The sequence below is a fragment of the Geotrypetes seraphini genome, chromosome 1 (assembly GCF_902459505.1).
Source record: "Geotrypetes seraphini chromosome 1, aGeoSer1.1, whole genome shotgun sequence".
Classification (NCBI taxonomy): domain Eukaryota; kingdom Metazoa; phylum Chordata; class Amphibia; order Gymnophiona; family Dermophiidae; genus Geotrypetes; species Geotrypetes seraphini.
The window spans coordinates 311208476-311226207 of record NC_047084.1 but is presented as its reverse complement, the minus strand read 5'-3'; the positions used below and the strand labels follow the sequence as shown (position 1 = coordinate 311226207).

The 17732-nt window shown below is 44.5% G+C and overlaps 1 protein-coding gene across 1 annotated transcript in view; it reads left to right on the top strand.

Annotated features, from left to right (window-relative positions):
• Positions 1–4585: 4585 nt before the first annotated feature.
• ARSJ (arylsulfatase family member J) overlaps positions 4586–17732 on the top strand; it is a 74599-nt gene continuing 61452 nt past the window's right edge. The window contains exon 1 of the mRNA XM_033956033.1: positions 4586–5954. Coding sequence (XP_033811924.1) covers positions 5581–5954 — 374 coding nt within the window. The 5' untranslated portion in view covers positions 4586–5580. The remainder of the gene's footprint in view (positions 5955–17732) is intronic.

Sequence of the window (17732 nt, the reverse complement as noted above, 5' to 3'; positions counted from 1 at the left end):
CTCAGTTTCCCAGCTGCAAGTGAAAGTCAGATGTAAACTGCGGGAGGAAATTCAGTAGGGGTGCATGGAAGGGCCATTTCAGGAAGATGCTCTCCCTGCTAGCGATTATTCCGAAGAAGGAGCTGGGTAAATATCGGTTGATCCACAACCGATGGGTCTAGGCCCATGGGGCAGTCTGTGAATGAAAGTATCCCATGTGATTTCTGTTCCGTCCGTTATGCCTCGTTTGATTGCATGCTGTGGCTCATCTTGCAGGCGGGCTGCGGCACATTGATGGCAAAGGTGGACATCGAGTCAGCCTTCCAGCTGTTGCCAGTTCATCCGTCCTCGTATTCATTGCTGGGATTTCAATTTGAGGGTGCTTTTTATTACAACCGCTGTTTACCGATGGGATGTTCGATATCTTGTGCCTTCTTCGAGTTATTTAGTTCCTTTCTGTACTGGGTTACTGCTCGACGAGCAGGACTCAATTCAGTGGTTCACAACCTGGATGATTTTCTCTTTGTTGGGGCGGCGGGTACCAGTGCCTGCAGTCAGTTGAAAATGACATTTGAAAGCATGGGGGTCAGAATTTGGAGTTCCTTTATCAGCCGAGAAATCCGAAGGGCCAACCACGAGACTCACCTTCTTAGGGATAGAGCTAGACACGGTTGCGATGGTGACCCATCTTCTGCAGGGGAAGGTTCAGCAGTTGTTGGAGTTGATCTTGCTGGTCGTGGGTTCTCAGAAGTCTACACTGTGGGAGGTTCAGTTGTTGCTGGGGTCACTCCTTTGCCTGTGGGGTCTTGCCTATGGGTTGAGCCTTTTCACAACGGCTATCGGTGGCAATCTCAGGTGTGCATGACCGCAGGCACTTTGTACATATTACGGCTGGGATTTGCGCAGATTTGTGTATTTTAATGGGACGTTCCCGATTCAGCAGCCTGAAGTCTCTAATCTGGATCTGAACCTGCAATCCGAAACTTTGGGGGGGTGTGGGTTTAGGACTCTATTGCTAGAAGGGACTGATGCACTGAAGAGTGGCTGCAGAGCTGGAAGCGGGCGGGAGTCACTCGTAATGTGACCCTGCTGGAGCTATTTCCCTTATTGGTGGCATTCGAGTTGTGGCTGGATTGGTTGCAAAATAGGCACATTGTCTTCTGGTATGACAACATGGGGTTGTAGAGGTGGTCAATCGGCAGGTGGCTCGATGTTTACAAGTCAATGCCTTAATGAGGGAGCTTGTTTTGCGCTATTTGCATCTCAACTTGTACATTCGGGCGTGTTATCATGTCACTGGAGTGCAGAACCGTCTCGCTGATGCTCTCTCCTGTTTTCAATTTTTGCAGTTTCGGCAGCTGGCGCCTGCAGCGAAGATGGATGGATCACGAATGCCGGATCATTTGTGGAGCCTGGTGCCGAGCGGTTCTGGCACATGTTGAAGCAGTCGGTGGCTCTGGCCACATGGATCTGATATAATGCTGGTTTCTAGACTTTATTCACTTTTCTTCGCTCCCATGATTGGGTTTGTGGGCCTGGTCCAGATGTCTTGTTGGCTGACTTCATAGTGGACTCTCATCACGCAGGCTGCTCCCGGAGTGCAGCAGCGGGTCACTTAACGGGCTTTGCCTTCTTTTGTAAAGCCTTCAGTTGGCCTTGTCCGTCGACGGGATTTTTGACGCATAGGATGATGGTGGCCTGGGGTCGGGTGGCTCCGCGGATGCCGGATTCCTGGTTATCTATCACACATGTGCTGTTGACCAGTCTAATTGGGGTCTTGCCAGGGGTGACGAGTTCCCACTTCGAGGAATACTGTTTCAGAGCGGCTTTTTCTTTGGCTTTCTTCGGGGCTCTACGGATGGGTGAACCACTCGTCCACCCATCAGATGTTCAAGGGGTGCAGGGTCTCTGGCGACATGTGCATGTGGAGGAGGGCACTGTGCAATTGTACATTGCTCGGTCCAAGACAGACCAGCTGGGCAGGGGGCACACGTTGGTGCTGCACCGAGTTGGGGGCAGTTCCTTGTGCCTCGTCATGTCGCTGGATGCCTATATGGTGGTTCATCCTTGCGGGTGGTGCTCACCTCATGCGATACCAATTCCTGGCGATGTTGCGTCTTACCTTGGAGAGATGCAGAGAGGAGCCTGCATGCTATGGCACGCATTTCTTGCAGATTGGGGCGGCTACGAGAGCTTTTGCGGCTGGGATGTCGACAGTTGGTATCCAACTACTGGGGCTCTGGACTGGTCCTCGGAAGCTTATCAGAGTTACATTCGTCCAACAGGTTTGGGGTGGGAAGGGGGCCCCAGTCCTGATGGGCTGCTAATAGTGGATCCTGGGGGTTGGCTGTTGGGGGGGTGGCTATTTTATGGGGACCTTCTGGTGCGGGTCTGCATGGGGCGACTGAGTTGGTGCGGGGTTCACTGCATGTCTGCTCCCTACTAATGTTGTTGGCATGATGGCCTGACTGCGGGGTTTTTCCTTGCAGATGTGGTGAGACGTGTCATGTCAGTCTGGATCATTGGTAACTCCTTTGTCCATTGGGCTGCAGTCAACAGACCTTGGGCCTTGGGCCTCCGTAATCAAGGTGTGCGCATCTCCTGGTGGGGATAGCGGGGTATGCATTGGCACCAGCTGCTGCCTCTTTTGGAGGACTTGCGTCATCGCCCTCGTCACCTAGAGATTATGCAGTTGCACTTCAGGGAAAATGACGTGGATTCGTGTACCAGAAAACATCTTATTGACACAATCACGGGTGATCTTGGGGTGATATAGGGGTAATTTCCTGATACACTACTGTTATGGTCTGACATAATTCCACGACCGAGCCGGTTGGTGTCCCAACGATGGACAAGGGGGATGTGTAAAGTTAATTGACAGGTGGGTCAGTGGGTGGAATCTGGGGGAGGGGTGCAGATCAGACGCGACTGGGTAGACATGTTTTGTGTGGGTTTGTTCTCTAGGGATAGAGTGCCCCTATCTGACATTGGTTGGGACCTCTTGATAAATGACTTCATGTCTTGTTGCGAGCGTTGGATGAGAACTTAGCCGCAGCTCTGTTCATTGGTGGGGAGGGGGGGGGAGCTGTAATGAGTTACAGGCCTGTGGCGGTATCCCGAGCTACTGGCTGCTGGGCTCATCAAGGGATGAGTGGTGGGCTGCCTGGGAGCTGTGCCTGGTGGTTGGATGACCCTGGACAATGGGACATGTGAGGGCATGCCACCCCTCAGACCCTTGCTTGTAAGGCAGGGTCGGGGTCCATTTAAAATTGTTACTGTAGCTCGGAATCAAGGTTGTTATGGTGATACCATTGTCTTTGTTAAATTATGTTAATATGTTATTTAAGATATATGTTAAATGTTATTTAAGATATATGTTAATTTTTCAATAAAGAGGACTGCGGCCAGGTTTTACCACATTGGAGTGAGTGTCTGACTGGGAATGAGCAGAGGTATGGTTTGGTGGAGGAAGTGTTCTCATTGGGTGAGCGGGCCGCTCCAGGTTCTGCTGTTATAGAAAGCCCGAGAGCCCCGTCTCAACAGGCGACATCTAGTGCGGAGCTGGGAGGCCCGCGAGGTTGCCCGTCGGGGTGGGAAGGGGTGGGTTGAGGTTAGTTTAGGGAGGGTGATAGGGACTACACGGGGGGGAGGTCTTTCCCACCAAGGGAAAAGACCTCTGATTGGCAGGAGGCCGTGGCTGTAGGGAATTGTGGGAGGGGGGATTTAGGGGGGATTCTCAGAGGACCCTAACGGTTACTTGGTCCTCCAAGGCAGATTTTCTGCCTGCCTGTCCACAATATCACTTGGTAGGGTGTTAGGGTAGCTTGGGTGGCGGTATCCCGAGCTACTGGCTGCTGGGTTCATCAAGGGATGAGCGGTGTACTGGCTGGGAGCCGTGCCTGGTGGGACGGATGCCCCTGGACAATGGGACATGTGAGGGCATGCCACCCCTCGGACCCTTGCTTGTACGACGGGGTCGGGGTCCATTTAAAATTGTTACTGTAGCTCGGGATCAAGGTTGTTATGGTGATACCATTGTCTTTGTTAAATTATGTTAATATGTTATTTAAGATATATGTTAAATGTTATTTAAGATATATGTTAATTTTTCAATAAACAGGGCTGTGGCCAGGTTTTACCACATAGGAGTGAGTGTCTCATTGGGAATGAGCAGAGGTATGGGTTGGTGAGGGAAGTGTTCTCATTGGGTGAGCAGGCCGCTCCAGGTTCCGCTGTTATACAGACAGAGCTTCAAATACAGAATAAGCAACAACCACTAACTAGAAATAGGGACTAAATGCAATGCAGCATTGGAGAAATAGAACCAACTCTATTTCTTTCCGTACTATGATTGGGTTTTGTTGGGTTTTTTTTAAATAAAGTTATCAGGGTTGTGCATTTTATAAAGCTGACATATTCCAGTCACTTAATGGAAAATAAACTGTCTGGACAGTTTATTTTACTAATCTGCTGGTCCCAGCCTCTTCTTTCAACTTTTCTTGTGATCTCTTCAGCTTCTTTCTTCTCCTGTCTTCCTTTCTCTCCCTGCTAGTGGGCGGGTCCAGGCAATCTGCTGAACTCCCTCATGGCAGATCCGCCCCTTGGTTACCAGAGCAAAACTGCAGTACAAAGCAAAGCGGGTTTAGAAAAAGACAACTTCTACCAGCAACATCAAGAAGCAAATGAGCCATGAAAAGTTTTACTCTCTCTCTCTTTTATCCTCTTGCTGTTTATAAGCCGGTATAAGTAACCTAAGGAAAGCAAAGTTTGACAGCTTCAGAGTTTACAAGAGAGCCCCTCCCAGCTTTTCCCCTTTTGATCACTTTTGGTTTTTTTTACTCTGCTCCCGGATGCCCGGTGCTCCTTAGTAGAAACAGCCGGTGCTCGGTGGCAGAGGCTCTGGTGTTTGATACCCCTCGAGCCCCTCCCCCTAATGTGCCCGTAGAAGGAGGGAGTCCCTTCAAGTTTTCTGAAGCAGGAGGAAGGATGAAATAAAAAAAACCGGTCACACCACCTACTGGAGGCTGAGCATTTGTGTCAGCAGAGAAACTTTTTGAGAAGTTTTTGGGTCGTCCTAAGAAGACTCGGGTGTTCTTTCTCGCTCTGGTTCCCTTTTAGTGCTCTGCTTTGCTCTGCCAACATTTCCTTTTCATTTCCTTTGATTTATTTACTGTTTTGGTCATCTGTTAAATTTTGCCTGGTATCGGGATGGGCAGGTGGAAAGCTTGGTGCAGGTGGAGAGAAACGGGGGGACTCGGAAGGTGATACAGAGAGGCGCCTTGTCCCAAAAAACAAAGAAAGGAAGGGGGGAATGCTTTCCAAACACCCCCGACTCTGTCTGGCGAATGACTACAGGATGGGCAAACTACAAAAACAGCCAGCATCCCTCTGAGAGGATGTATGGCCAGGAGGGATATGAGGACAAAAGCATCCAGATGCACGATTGGATTTTTATCCTTCTACTTTTTCCCATTATGCTCATAGAGGAAAGTGACCCCGTGTCACCCATAGGAAAAGGTAACATTGCTTCCGGATGCCGCTAGATGTGTATTTCAAAGTGCTTTTCTGGTCCCCTCTGAGCTGCATGTGCAGACTGGGTGAATGGCCCCCCCTCAATGCGCACATTGGATTTGTAGTGTAAAGATGACAGTATTGGGGGTGCTGGCTGGATTTTCTGTGGCGAGCCTCGTGACCTTTGGGTACCTGTCTTTGGATAGTCTGAACTCCAGCCTGGAGGGGAAAGCCACCCAGGGCAGGGCTCAGACCGGCGAGGAAGCCCAGCAGATGCAACCGAGCGCTCAGCCGCACATCATTTTCATCCTGGCGGACGATCAAGGATTCCGAGACGTCGGGTACCACGGATCGGAGATCAGAACTCCCACACTGGATAAGTTAGCTGCAGAAGGGGTTAAACTGGAAAACTACTATGTTCAACCGATTTGCTCACCATCCAGAAGCCAGTTTATTACTGGGAAGTAAGTTCACCTATTTGCTTCTTCTTCTTACCACTAATAAGAGCCTGCAGTGTCAGTGATTGGATGAGTTTTCCGTTTTCAGCGTATCTGATCTTATTAGCTGGATATGCCTTGTATTCATCTGGCCAAGACTTTGTTGAAATAACACATTCATAAGTTTCATTTTGTACTTTGCTTCCTGCCCTAATATACTAACCTACCCATTTCAAATTATTATTTAAGCCCTTGACACTTAACTCTTAAAATACTGTGCGAGTACCACTTGAGCACTGTTGTTATATAGCATATCATAAGTTTAAATGCACTTCGCCTATCTACTATAAAAATAAAAAGAAGTTAGATCTGATATATGTCTTTACTGTTTGACATTTGGTTTTCAAAATAACCAAATCGTACTTTTGTATCCTGACTGAAAACAGATAACTTTTATTTTGAAATTCTCTTGAGTAATGTACAACAATGAGTTATAGCCAATAGCGAATACCTCAAGATATTTTCTAAAATCCAGATTCCTTGCTGTGTCTTTACATGGAGAAATAATTCTCTTTAGCGTGACTAACTCCCGTTATGGTAAATATTTCCACCCTCAACTTTTACTTTTTTAAAGAAAGTGATTCATAATTGTGTTACAGGCATTAGGACGGCGGGTGTGATCTCTAGAGTCATGCATGTTATCCAGTACAGTTTGTATCTGTTATGATTTTTTCTCATATTACAGACACACTGGGAGAAATCAGTCTCCCCTGGTGTACTCAAATTCTTATGGCATATAGAAGTTCATTGTAAGGCAGTTTCACCGCACCATACAACTGAACAAAGGTTTACACTTCTAGCATGCAGGGTACCCATTCATAACTTTCTAGAAGCCTGCTGTGCTTGGCTAACAGGGATCCTTGTTCCTTTTGAATGAATTGTTCTGCTGGTGTTGCATAACAGCGTGAAGTGGTGTAACCTTAATTTAAAAAATAAATAATAAAATGCAGCTGTTCATACACGCCTTATAAAACTGCAAAAAGCGTGAAATATCTTGTTTTTGCCTTCCTTCTTTTATGCTTTCCAACATGGAGAATGTTAGAAATAATTATATAAAATAGGACCCATGTCCGTGTAGCCAAAATAATGCTCCAAAAATGTGACAAAAGTTCATTAAATCCGATATGGAGAAACCCAGGAATAATGTGTTAATATTTTCAGATAACTAAGTTCCCAAGACCCCCAGAAATCTACCCATTCCTTTCTAAGAGAAACTATTGCAACCTGCAAACGAGTAACCACATCCTTTCAAAAGCACTACTTCACTCTTCCAGTGCTTTGACTCTGAGTAACAAAGGCAGACATAAAGAGGGAAATAGCTGAAACTTCTAGCATATGATGACTTAAAGAACATACACTTCCAGAATATCTTTCTCTCTCTATCTCTCTCTCTTCCAGAATCTCTCTCTCTTCCAGAATCTCTTCCTCTCTTCCAGAATCTTTCTTTCTTTCTCTCTTCCAGAATCTTTCTCCCTCTCTCTTTCAGAATATCTTTCTCTCTCTATCTCTATCTCTTCCAGAATCTCTCTCTCTCTTCCAGAATCTCTTCCTCTCTTCCAGAATCTTTCTTTCTTTCTCTTTCTCTCTTCCAGAATCTTTCTCCCTCTCTCTTTCAGAATATCTTTCTCTCTCTATCTCTCTCTCTTCCAGAATCTCTCTCTCTTCCAGAATCTCTTCCTCTCTTCCAGAATCTTTCTTTCTTTCTCTTTTTCTCTTCCAGAATCTTTCTCCCTCTCTCTTCCAGAATCTCTTTCTGTCTTCCAGAATCTTTCTTTCTTTCTTTCTCTCTTCCAGAATCTCTTTCTCCCTCTCTCTTTCAGAACATCTTTCTCTCTTCCAGAATCTGTCTCTCTCTCTCTCATATACACACACATATCAGCTGTGTGGGTGCAGTGTATCCTGGAGCACCCCCAATACTGAGCAAACGACTTCACATACATATAGGTACATCTCTGCACAGAGATGGTAAAAAACTTATTTATTCACACACACAGAAACAAACCAAAAATTTCACTTGAGGCCAGAGAAAAGGTAACAAATTCAGAGGAAGTAGGAACTGACCTCAAAATTTTAAATAAATGCTCACCAAAGGATCACCAACCTCTTCTATCAAAGTCTATGGATAAAGTAAAAGAGAACCTTAGTATTTTGTGATACGTGCAATCTTATATCCTGCCAAAATCCCATTAATTAAAGTTCTAGGCAGGTTACAGGCAATATATTGTTACATAGAATTTTGTACAGAGTTAAGCATGTTACAAAGAATTATACCTGCTACATAAAGTTATCAAATCTGAGGCAATATATCATAAATAACATTGTCTTTGTTTCGAGTGATTTGTATTATTAGTCTGAGTCTCTTTGGACCCCTGGTAGGGATTTATTAGGGCTAGATTCACTAAGCCCACCTTACCTTTCCGGTCCATGTCCGATCAGTGGCCAGGCATTCGAATCTCCATCATTCTTCATACAAATGGCCCCGATCGAAGGCACGCCCCATTCCGACTCCAGAGCGATAAGGGAGAGCGATTCTGATGCATGCGCAGACCATCTTCCTTGCTAGTTGATGGTCTACGCATGTGCTTGCTCTCCTGACTTCCCTCTCGCTGGCTCCAGCAGCGTCCACGGCAAGACCCTGAAGAGCCCAGGGCAGTGAGAGCCTGAGGGAGGGAAGACGAGACCAGAGCTGCTGCTGCTGCAGAGTGCAGACTGCAGCGGGAATTGAGTCTTCCAATCAAGTTTTGGAACCAGAAACATGAATTTACTGGCAAGGTTATTGTTTCCCCGTTTGTGCACAAGCAGATGCAACCCGCACCAGAGCAAAACGAGCACCGTGTTTTAACTCATGGGTTTAAAGCGGGGCTGCACCGTGGCATCGGACCTGCTTTAAACCCACGGGTTAAAACCACGGGCTCAAAGGGCTGCAGGGTGGCAGAGGGAAGGTTTTCTTCGGAACACCTATTACACCAAGGGTGTCAAAGTCCTTCTTCAAGGGCCACAATCCTGTCGGGTTTTCAGGATTTCCCCCAATAAATATGCATGAGATCTATTTGCATGCACTGCTTTTATTGTATGCTAATAGATCTCATGCATATTCATTGGGGAAATCCCGAAAACCCGAATGGATTACGGCCCTCGAGGAGGGACTTTGACACCCCTGCCCTACCCGATTGGTTGTAAGAAACGTGGGAGAATTGTTATTTATATCCAGAACCTCAATTTCTAGGCAGGAGAGTCGGGGCTGAGAGCAGGGCAGCAAAAAGGCAGGAGAATCAGGGTTTTTGCACAAGCGGCTGGTCCTCAGCAGTTGCTTGTTTTTGCCCAGTTGGTGTGCCTGAATTTTGTTAGTGAATCGCGTTCTTTTTACTTTGCATGCTGTTTCCCCTCATTTGCATGCACGGTTCGGAATCGGATTGGCACAGAGGTTAGTGAATCGGGTCAGAGGAAAATCGGGTCGCAAAGGGGTCGCAAACCGATCGGTACACGATTGGTTTGCTTAGTGAATCTAGCCCTTAATTTCCTATGCTCAACTGTTTGGCTCTTAATTGTCATATAACACAGTGGTTCCCAACCCTGTCCTGGAGGACCACCAGGCCAGTCGGGTTTTCAGGATAGCCCTAATGAATATGCATGGAGCAGATTTGCATGCCTGGCACCTCTGTTATATGCAGATCTCTTTCATGCATATTCATTAAGGTTATCCTGAAAACCCGACTGGCCTGGTGGTCCTCCAGGACAGGGTTGGGAACCACTGGTATAACACATATTAGTATGGATGGAGTAGATCAGTGGTTCCCAAACCTGTCCTGGGGAACCCCCAGCCAGTCAGGTTTTCAAGATATCCCTAATGAATATGCATGAGAGAGATTTGCATACCTGTCACTTCCATTATATGCAAATCTCTCTCGTGCATATTCATTAAAGATATCTTGAAAACCTGACTGGCTAGGGGGTCCCCCAGGACAGGTTTGGGAACCACTGGAGTAGATATTCAGCTGGTGGTAGTCAGCATTTTGGGGAGGGAGTGCTGCTGGCTTTAACCCTGGGTATTCATTGCTGGGCTACGTTCGAGAATTGGCGTAGTATATCTGAGCATTGGTGGCTGGTTATAAATTACAGGTTAGTGCAATGTTCAGCAAATGGTAAACCACAAAAAGATAGAACTGTGTTTTATGTATGCAGTTACCTTACATAGGGGCCCTTTTACTAAGGCACGCTGACTGATTTAGCGTGCGCTAAATGCTAACACACCCATAGATTATAATGGGTGTGTTAGCATTTAGTGCGCTAACCTTTTGCACATGCTAAATTGGTTAGCTCGCCTTAGTAAAAGGACCCCATAGTTAAGCTCTGAATATTGCCACTGGCCCATCGACAAATAGCTGGGTTAAGCTTAGGCACTAAGCCTTAAATTCTATAAACTGCGGCTAAAGTTAGGCACTTACATCAGTGCATCTAGGTGTCTAACTTAATTATAATAGGCTTAGTTGGCACCAATAATTGGCACTTAATACTTTATAATTAGACTTATTTGCAAGCTAAGCATCTAACTTGGTAGGCACCTACCACCTTGTGGTAGACGCCTTCTCCAAAGTGCCTACCTAAAAGTGGGCATGGTTAGGAGGCAAAATGTGGGCCTGTTCCTGACTTAGGCACATGCATTTAGGCCAAGAAAACCCTGGTATAAATACAATGCGCCTAAAAGTCAGGGTGCCTTGTGATGCCTAATGCCACTTGGGTGGCACTAAGCGTGATTCTATACAGTGCGCCTAACTTTTATAGAATTGCGCCAGTTTTGTAGGTGACCTATTTATTCATTTATTGAGATTTATTATATAGAAACAGGGTCTAAGTGGGCATTTTCAATGGCACTATTTGGTTATATACTCAGCCCTGGACTAGCAATTTAAATGGCTAGGAGAGCCTCTTATTTTGAACATTGAGCCCAACACATTTTGTTTGTAACTGAAACCAACATGAGCTCTATGTTTGGTAAGTCCAATTCTGTCTGAAATATGACCATTTAGCAGTGTACTCTAAGTATGAGATGACTGTCTTGAAGCTAAGTTGGCAACCAGTTTGGAGAAGACTGGATTCTTGTGAATTGGAAAGCCTATGGGTTACTCTTCCTTTTCGAGCGGCATCCCTGGCTGATACTTCAATACAGTTCATTCTGGTAGTTCACACCCTCGGAGTATAACTGGATGAGCACATGTTTTTAAAGGAGCAAATTAGAATTTTAATAGCTATACTGGGTCAGACCGATGGTCCATCCAGCCCAGTATCTTGTTTCCAACAGTGGCCAACCCAGGTCACAACTACCTGGAACCCAAATAATAGGAATATTTCATGCTACTGATCCAAGGGGCAAACAGTGACTTCTACCTTGCTTCAATTAGTACAAGATTGCATTGTGTCTGAATGACTTTTGTACTAATGCTCCAGGAGGTGGTGTTGAATTGCCTGGATTACTGTAATTTGTTTTACTTGGGTTTTCAAAAAGCTTATACAGTCAAACCTCGGTTTGCAAGTAACGTGGTTTGCGAATGTTTTGCAAGACGAGCAAAACACTCTCGCAAATCTTGCCTCGCAAACCGAGCGTTGACTCTATATGTGAGGCATTGCTCCCCCCACCCTCCCACCCAAACCCTTACCGCGTGTGCCGGTGCCCAAAGAGCCTGCCGCCTGCCGCTTGCTGCTGATTCTGCTGGGCCTTGAGCATCTGCGCATGCTCAAGGCCTTCTGGCTTCTGGAATCTCTCTCTGAGATTCTAATGAGATTCTCATAAGAACATAAGAACAAAAGCAATGCCTCCGCTGGGTCAGACCTGAGGTCCATCGCGCCCAGCAGTCCGCTCACGCGGCAGCCCAACAGGTCCAGGACCTGTGCAGTAGTCCTCTATCTATATCCCTCTATCCCTTTTCAAGCAGGAATTTGTCCAATTCTTTCTTGAACCCCAGTACCGTACTCTGCCCTATAACGTCCTCTGGAAGCGCATTCCAGGTGTCCACCACACTTTGGGTAAAGAACTTCCTAGCATTCGTTTTGAATCTGTCCCCTTTCAACTTTTCCGAATGCCCTCTTGTTTTTTTATTTTCTGAAAGTTTGAAGAATCTGTTCCTCTCTACTCTCTCTATGCCCTTCATGATCCTGTAAGTCTCTATCATATTCCCTCTAAGTCTCCTCTTCTCCAGGGAAAAGAGACCCAGTTTCTCCAATCTCTCAGAGTATGAAAGGCTTTCCATCCCCTTAATCAGTCGTGTCGCTCTCCTCTGAACTCTCTCGAGTAACGCCATATCCTTCTTAAGGTACGGTGACCAATACTGGACGCAGTACTCAGGTTGCGGACGCACCATTGCCCGATACAGCGGCAGGATAACTTCTTTCGTTCTGGTTGTAATACCTTTCTTGATTATACCAGCAGAATCAGCAGCAGGTGGCAGGCTCTTTGGGCACCGGCACACAGGGTGCCCGATCACGGTAAGGGTTTGGGCGGGTGGGCGATGCCAGTTTGTAGGGGGGGGGCGATACAGATTCTCGGGGGTGGGGTGGACAAATCCGGTTCCTGGGGGTGGGGTGGAAGTGTGCCAGTGGCCTCGGGGGGTGGGGTCTTTTTGGGATGTGGTGGGGTGGGGTGGAAGTGTGCCAGTGACCTTGAGGGGGGGGGGGAGGGTCTTTTTTGGGATGTAGAATGAATCACCTGCGTTTCCATTGTTTTCTAAGGGGAAATGTGCTTTGATATACGAGCACTTTGGTTTACGAGCATGCTTCTGGAACGAATTATGCTCGCAAACCAAGGTTCCACTGTATACATGTCATTCAGATGGCTAAGAACAAAGCAACTAGATTTATAGTTTATTACTTATAGTCCGCCTTTGATAAGGCAGATTACAACCTTACATACACAGTAAAAACACAATACAGAATATATAAAATTAACAAACCAGTCAAGAAAAAGAAGTATCAGAACAAATATCACTTTAACAGTTTTTTAAAGGCTCGTACATCTTCCTGTTGTCTAATATATTGTCTAATATATTCCTTTCATTAGGGCCTACACACGAAAAGACACTTGTTCTTACTACTTCTAAATGCAAATGTTTTCGAGTCGGTATTATCGAATTGAAATACTCTGATGAGCGCAATGCATGAGGGGGCACATAAAGTGTGACACAGTCCTGCAAGTATTTAGGTGCTGACTGATGTAGACTTAAGTAGACCAACAACAAAAACTTGTACTGAATCCTATATTCCTATTTCAACCAGTAAAGTTTAACGTAATATGAAGTAATGTGATCCCACTTCTTAATTCCAAACATAGCATGGATAATTGAGTTTTGAGTGACTTGCAGCGTGTGCATTGATGTGGAATTAAGGCCGAAAACACTACATTGCAGTACTTTAAACTAAGCAAAAAAGGCAAGTGAGACATCCAAAAGTTCACTTTCTGTGAGTAGTTTAAACTAGACAGCGAAACTGTTTGAAGAATTTGTTAAAAGTCATTCCAGAAACGTTGTTTAATATGCACAGCTTAAAATAAGTCTTTTTTTTTTAAATCACTGTTTTGACATGTGCATTGAATGTTAACTGTGGATCTAAAATCACTCCCAAATAATAAACATCCTTGGCAAATTGTGTTACCATAACACCTTCACAGAGACCTGGAAATCAGATACTGGATCTTTAGAAAGCTACATTATTTTGGTTTAGGAAATATTAAGTCAAAAATAGGTAAGGTGAGGATGATTGTACAAACAAAATTTTCAGGGCTGAGAAGTCAAAGCAAATATATATAACACAGAAAGAAGACTTCTCAGGAGGAAGGTCACAAACGTATTTTTAGAAAAAGATTCAGTTACTGTGAAGGACACTTAGGCATACACTCAGAATATGTGTAGTCCGACCAAGAGCCAGAGCTCCTATAGCCGAACCCACCATCCCATCACTGTGTATGGCTATTAAGTGTTGAAAATGAGGTATTCTTCTGAAATATCTGACTAAATATTTCAATGGCAGGAAATTTAAGTTAAGTAGGATTTCTTTATCCTTCCTGCCATTGAAATATTTAGTCCCCTCTAATATTTAGTCCCCTCTAATAGACACTTCCTGTTTCCTGCCTGACAAAAAATGACTTAAACCAAGCTAGCACAAACCCACTTAACCCACATTGTTGAAGTCTTGTAAAATATCATGATCAAGTGTATCAAATGCAGCTGCAATATCAAGGAATATCATTAGATAGCTCATCCCATGATCAAACCCACATCGTACCTCATCTAAAGTAGTAATCAGGTTTCTGTACTATGAGATTTATGAAATGCGTGCTGATGGTAATCTAGTACAGTATGTCATTTCGCTGAAGGTGGTCGTCTAGTTGTAAGTAGGTGACTTTCTCCATTTCTCCATCTGAAGAAGCCCTTTCTGGAAACGTCAATCGCTCCTCCTAAACTTACTTGCTCCACTTCATCACTGACGCTGACCCATTCTGCTTCTATTCCTTTCTCTCCTCTCTTCTACCTTCCAAAGTATTTAGATCAATGCTGTCTTGTTAAAATGTTTATTTTATTTTTATTTTTCCTCTAACTCTACTTTTCACTTCTCTATTACCCTCCAGGTACTTTAGTTAGATTGTGAGCCTTCGGGACAGTAAGGGAATTTTCCAAGTACCTTTCTTATTTCTAATCTTAATGTATATTTTCTGTAAACCGCTTAGAACCTAACGGATGTAGCGGTATATAAGAAATAAATTACATTACATTATTTAAGATAACACCGGTAACAAGGCAACGGGTCTGAAATTTGAAATTTCACTTACTCCTATTTTTCTATCTTAACAATCAGCTGAATGGTAATCACCTTCAACATGCCAGGCACCTCCCCCTCTTCCAACATAAGGTTTATCATTCAAATAATCAGAACACTGATACACTCGCTCATACTTTTAACACCACAGGAGAGCATAAGTCTCCAGAAGAGATTGTAGGATGACATTTCATGTAATATTCTTCTTACTTGCTCTTCGTCTATTTTCTCAACATAATTCCACTGATTCTTGTTATAAAACAAAACCTCCACTGTTCTGTCTACCTTCAATATAGAATGTATTTCCTTAGATTACTCTTGAACCTATCACCTATGGGGCTCATTTTCAAAAAAGATGACATAAACCATTATTTGTTATAGCAAACACTTTCACTAGAAATATGAATGGGATGTCACAAAAAGTTAGTGCTGCTATAGTTCCAATAAAGGGAGTTTCAAATAACTGGAGGAAAAAGCCTCAGATTGGAACCCTTCCACCACCATAATGGTGGTCCAAGGTGGTCGGGCAAGCACCTCACTGGCAAAAAACCTCCAGACCAGCTCCCAATAATAGTGAACTTAAAGCAGGACTATGGTGCAAAGATAGAGGATAATTTCCACTTATCACTTGGTTGATCGGTACACCGACGATGGCCAGCGTTTCACATCTCTGCTGCCTCAGGGTGTATAGCAATCCGATCACACTTTAAACTGGACGCAAACCGCATCTCAAGATCAAAATAAACCATTATTTGGACATCTTACTAGTCATGACATTCAAGTGGGCATTTTCAAAACTGCCTTTTTAGACATCTTTCTGACTGTTTTGTCTCCAGTGCATCTAAATCTTAAGGGGGCATGTTAGAGGCATGTTTTGGGCGGGATCAAGGGACCTACGGTGACAATAGGACATCATTTGAAACTCAGGGGTGGGAGGTTTCATTGTGACACCAGGAAGTACTTCTTCACCGAGAGGGTGGTTGATCATTGGAATAGTCTTCCACTGCAGGTAATCCAGGCCAGTAGCACGCTGGACTTCAAGAGAAAATGGGATAAGCATATGGGATCACTTCAGGGAAGAATTTAGGGGGTGGGTCATTAGAGTGGGCAGGCTTGTTTCTGCTGTCACCTTCTATGTTTCTATGTTTCTATGATTAGAACATAAGAACATAAGAAGTTGCCTCCGCTGAGGCAGACCAGAGGTCCATCTTGCCCAGCGGTCCGCTCCCGCGGCGGCCCATCAGGCCTATTGCCTGAACAGTGGTCTTTGACTAATTTTATAAATTACCTCTAATCCTATCCCTATAACCTACCTCTACTCCTATCTGTACCCCTCAATCCCTTCCTATCTGTACATTTTACAGTGATAAACATTTTACAAAATGTCCAGGACACAATGGACATTTTGGATTAGACATGTTTTAAAATATAAAAGGGCCAAATATGTACACAAACTGACCTGATGACCACTCCCCAAATATCTGCATGAAACAGTATATATCTGTCTCTATGACAGCTGCAGATACTATGGCCAGTCCTGGTAGAGCTGCAAGCAGATCTCTGGAGTAGCCTGGTGGGCAGTGCAGTGGACTGCAGAGAAGGGGATCTAGACCCTTATGCCACCTAACTAGTACACTTGGGATAGAAAATGGGAGCCCACCAAAAACCCACTGTACTTCTATATAGGTGACACCTGCAGGCATAAGGGTATTGGGGTGGTAGACAGTTGGGTACAGTAGGTTTTGGAGGAGTTTTGAAGAGTTCACCATATAATGTACGAGAGTTGTAATGAGATGTATACTTGGCACCCTTAATGTGAAGTTCACCCCCTAGGGTGTTCTACTGCCTAGCTGGCATGTCGGTGTGACCTGTCCATTAAAAATGCTTGCCCTTCCTACATGCAAATGGCTTGTTTTGGCCATTTTTAATTTGGATTTTTTTTTTTTTCGATAATGGCAAATAAAAATAAAAAATTAGACATCTAGCTGGAAAAAACATTTAGCTGAGCCATTTTCATAAAATCTTGCAGGTTAAAAAAATGGACATTTTCTCCACCCGATTTTTTGGACGTTTTTCTCAAAGTGTCCAAAGTTGGACTTAGATGTCCTATCAAAAATGCCCCTCCATGTGATCACATGATTCCTATTTTGAAATTATTACTTTCGTTACCTATTGAGCAGAGACTAGAGTTCAAAGTCTGCTGGTTGATTTTTAAAATATTATGGGATCAGAGTCTTTAAATATGGCAGGATGGCACATGTTTGCTTTATAATGTTCCATGTTATGTTGTTGCTGTTTAATTTTGATGCTAATAAAAAATTATTCAACAACATGTTACAGAATTTTGATGGAGCTCCTGTTTGAGAGATTTGTTCTGTTGATACTCTCTGGGCATGTGGTTTCTAAGGTGAGCTTGCTGCAGAATTTCATCTGCTTGATGAAGTAAGCATTGGGCATACAAACTACTGCCATGTTAAAAATTATGGATGTTCAGAAAAAAAAGAAGATAGTTCACATTGTTGCCACAGTAATCTGCTGCTCATTGCTAAAATGTCTCCCTGTCTGTGCGCTGACAAACAGAAGGGAGACAAAAGAAAAAAACTCCCTTGCCCAGACAAATCCCTTGTCCCTCCTTCTTCCATCCATGACCCAAGTCAAAATATCCCTGGCAGTCTAGTGGACCCCGCTACCCCCCCTCTCCAATTCATCTCCCCTGAAATATCCCATTGGTTCAGGAAAAGACAGTGTAAATCATGTTGAGCAACATGACAGTAGTGGCTTATGTGAACCAACAAGGAGACATGAAAAGCCAGCCGTTAGCTACAGAAGCTGTGGAATCAGAGTGGGCAGAATTTCATCTACTGGATCTGTGAGCAGTTTATGTTGCTGGAGTGGAGAACCTGCGAGCAGACTATTTAAACAGAAACATTCTAGATCCTAGAG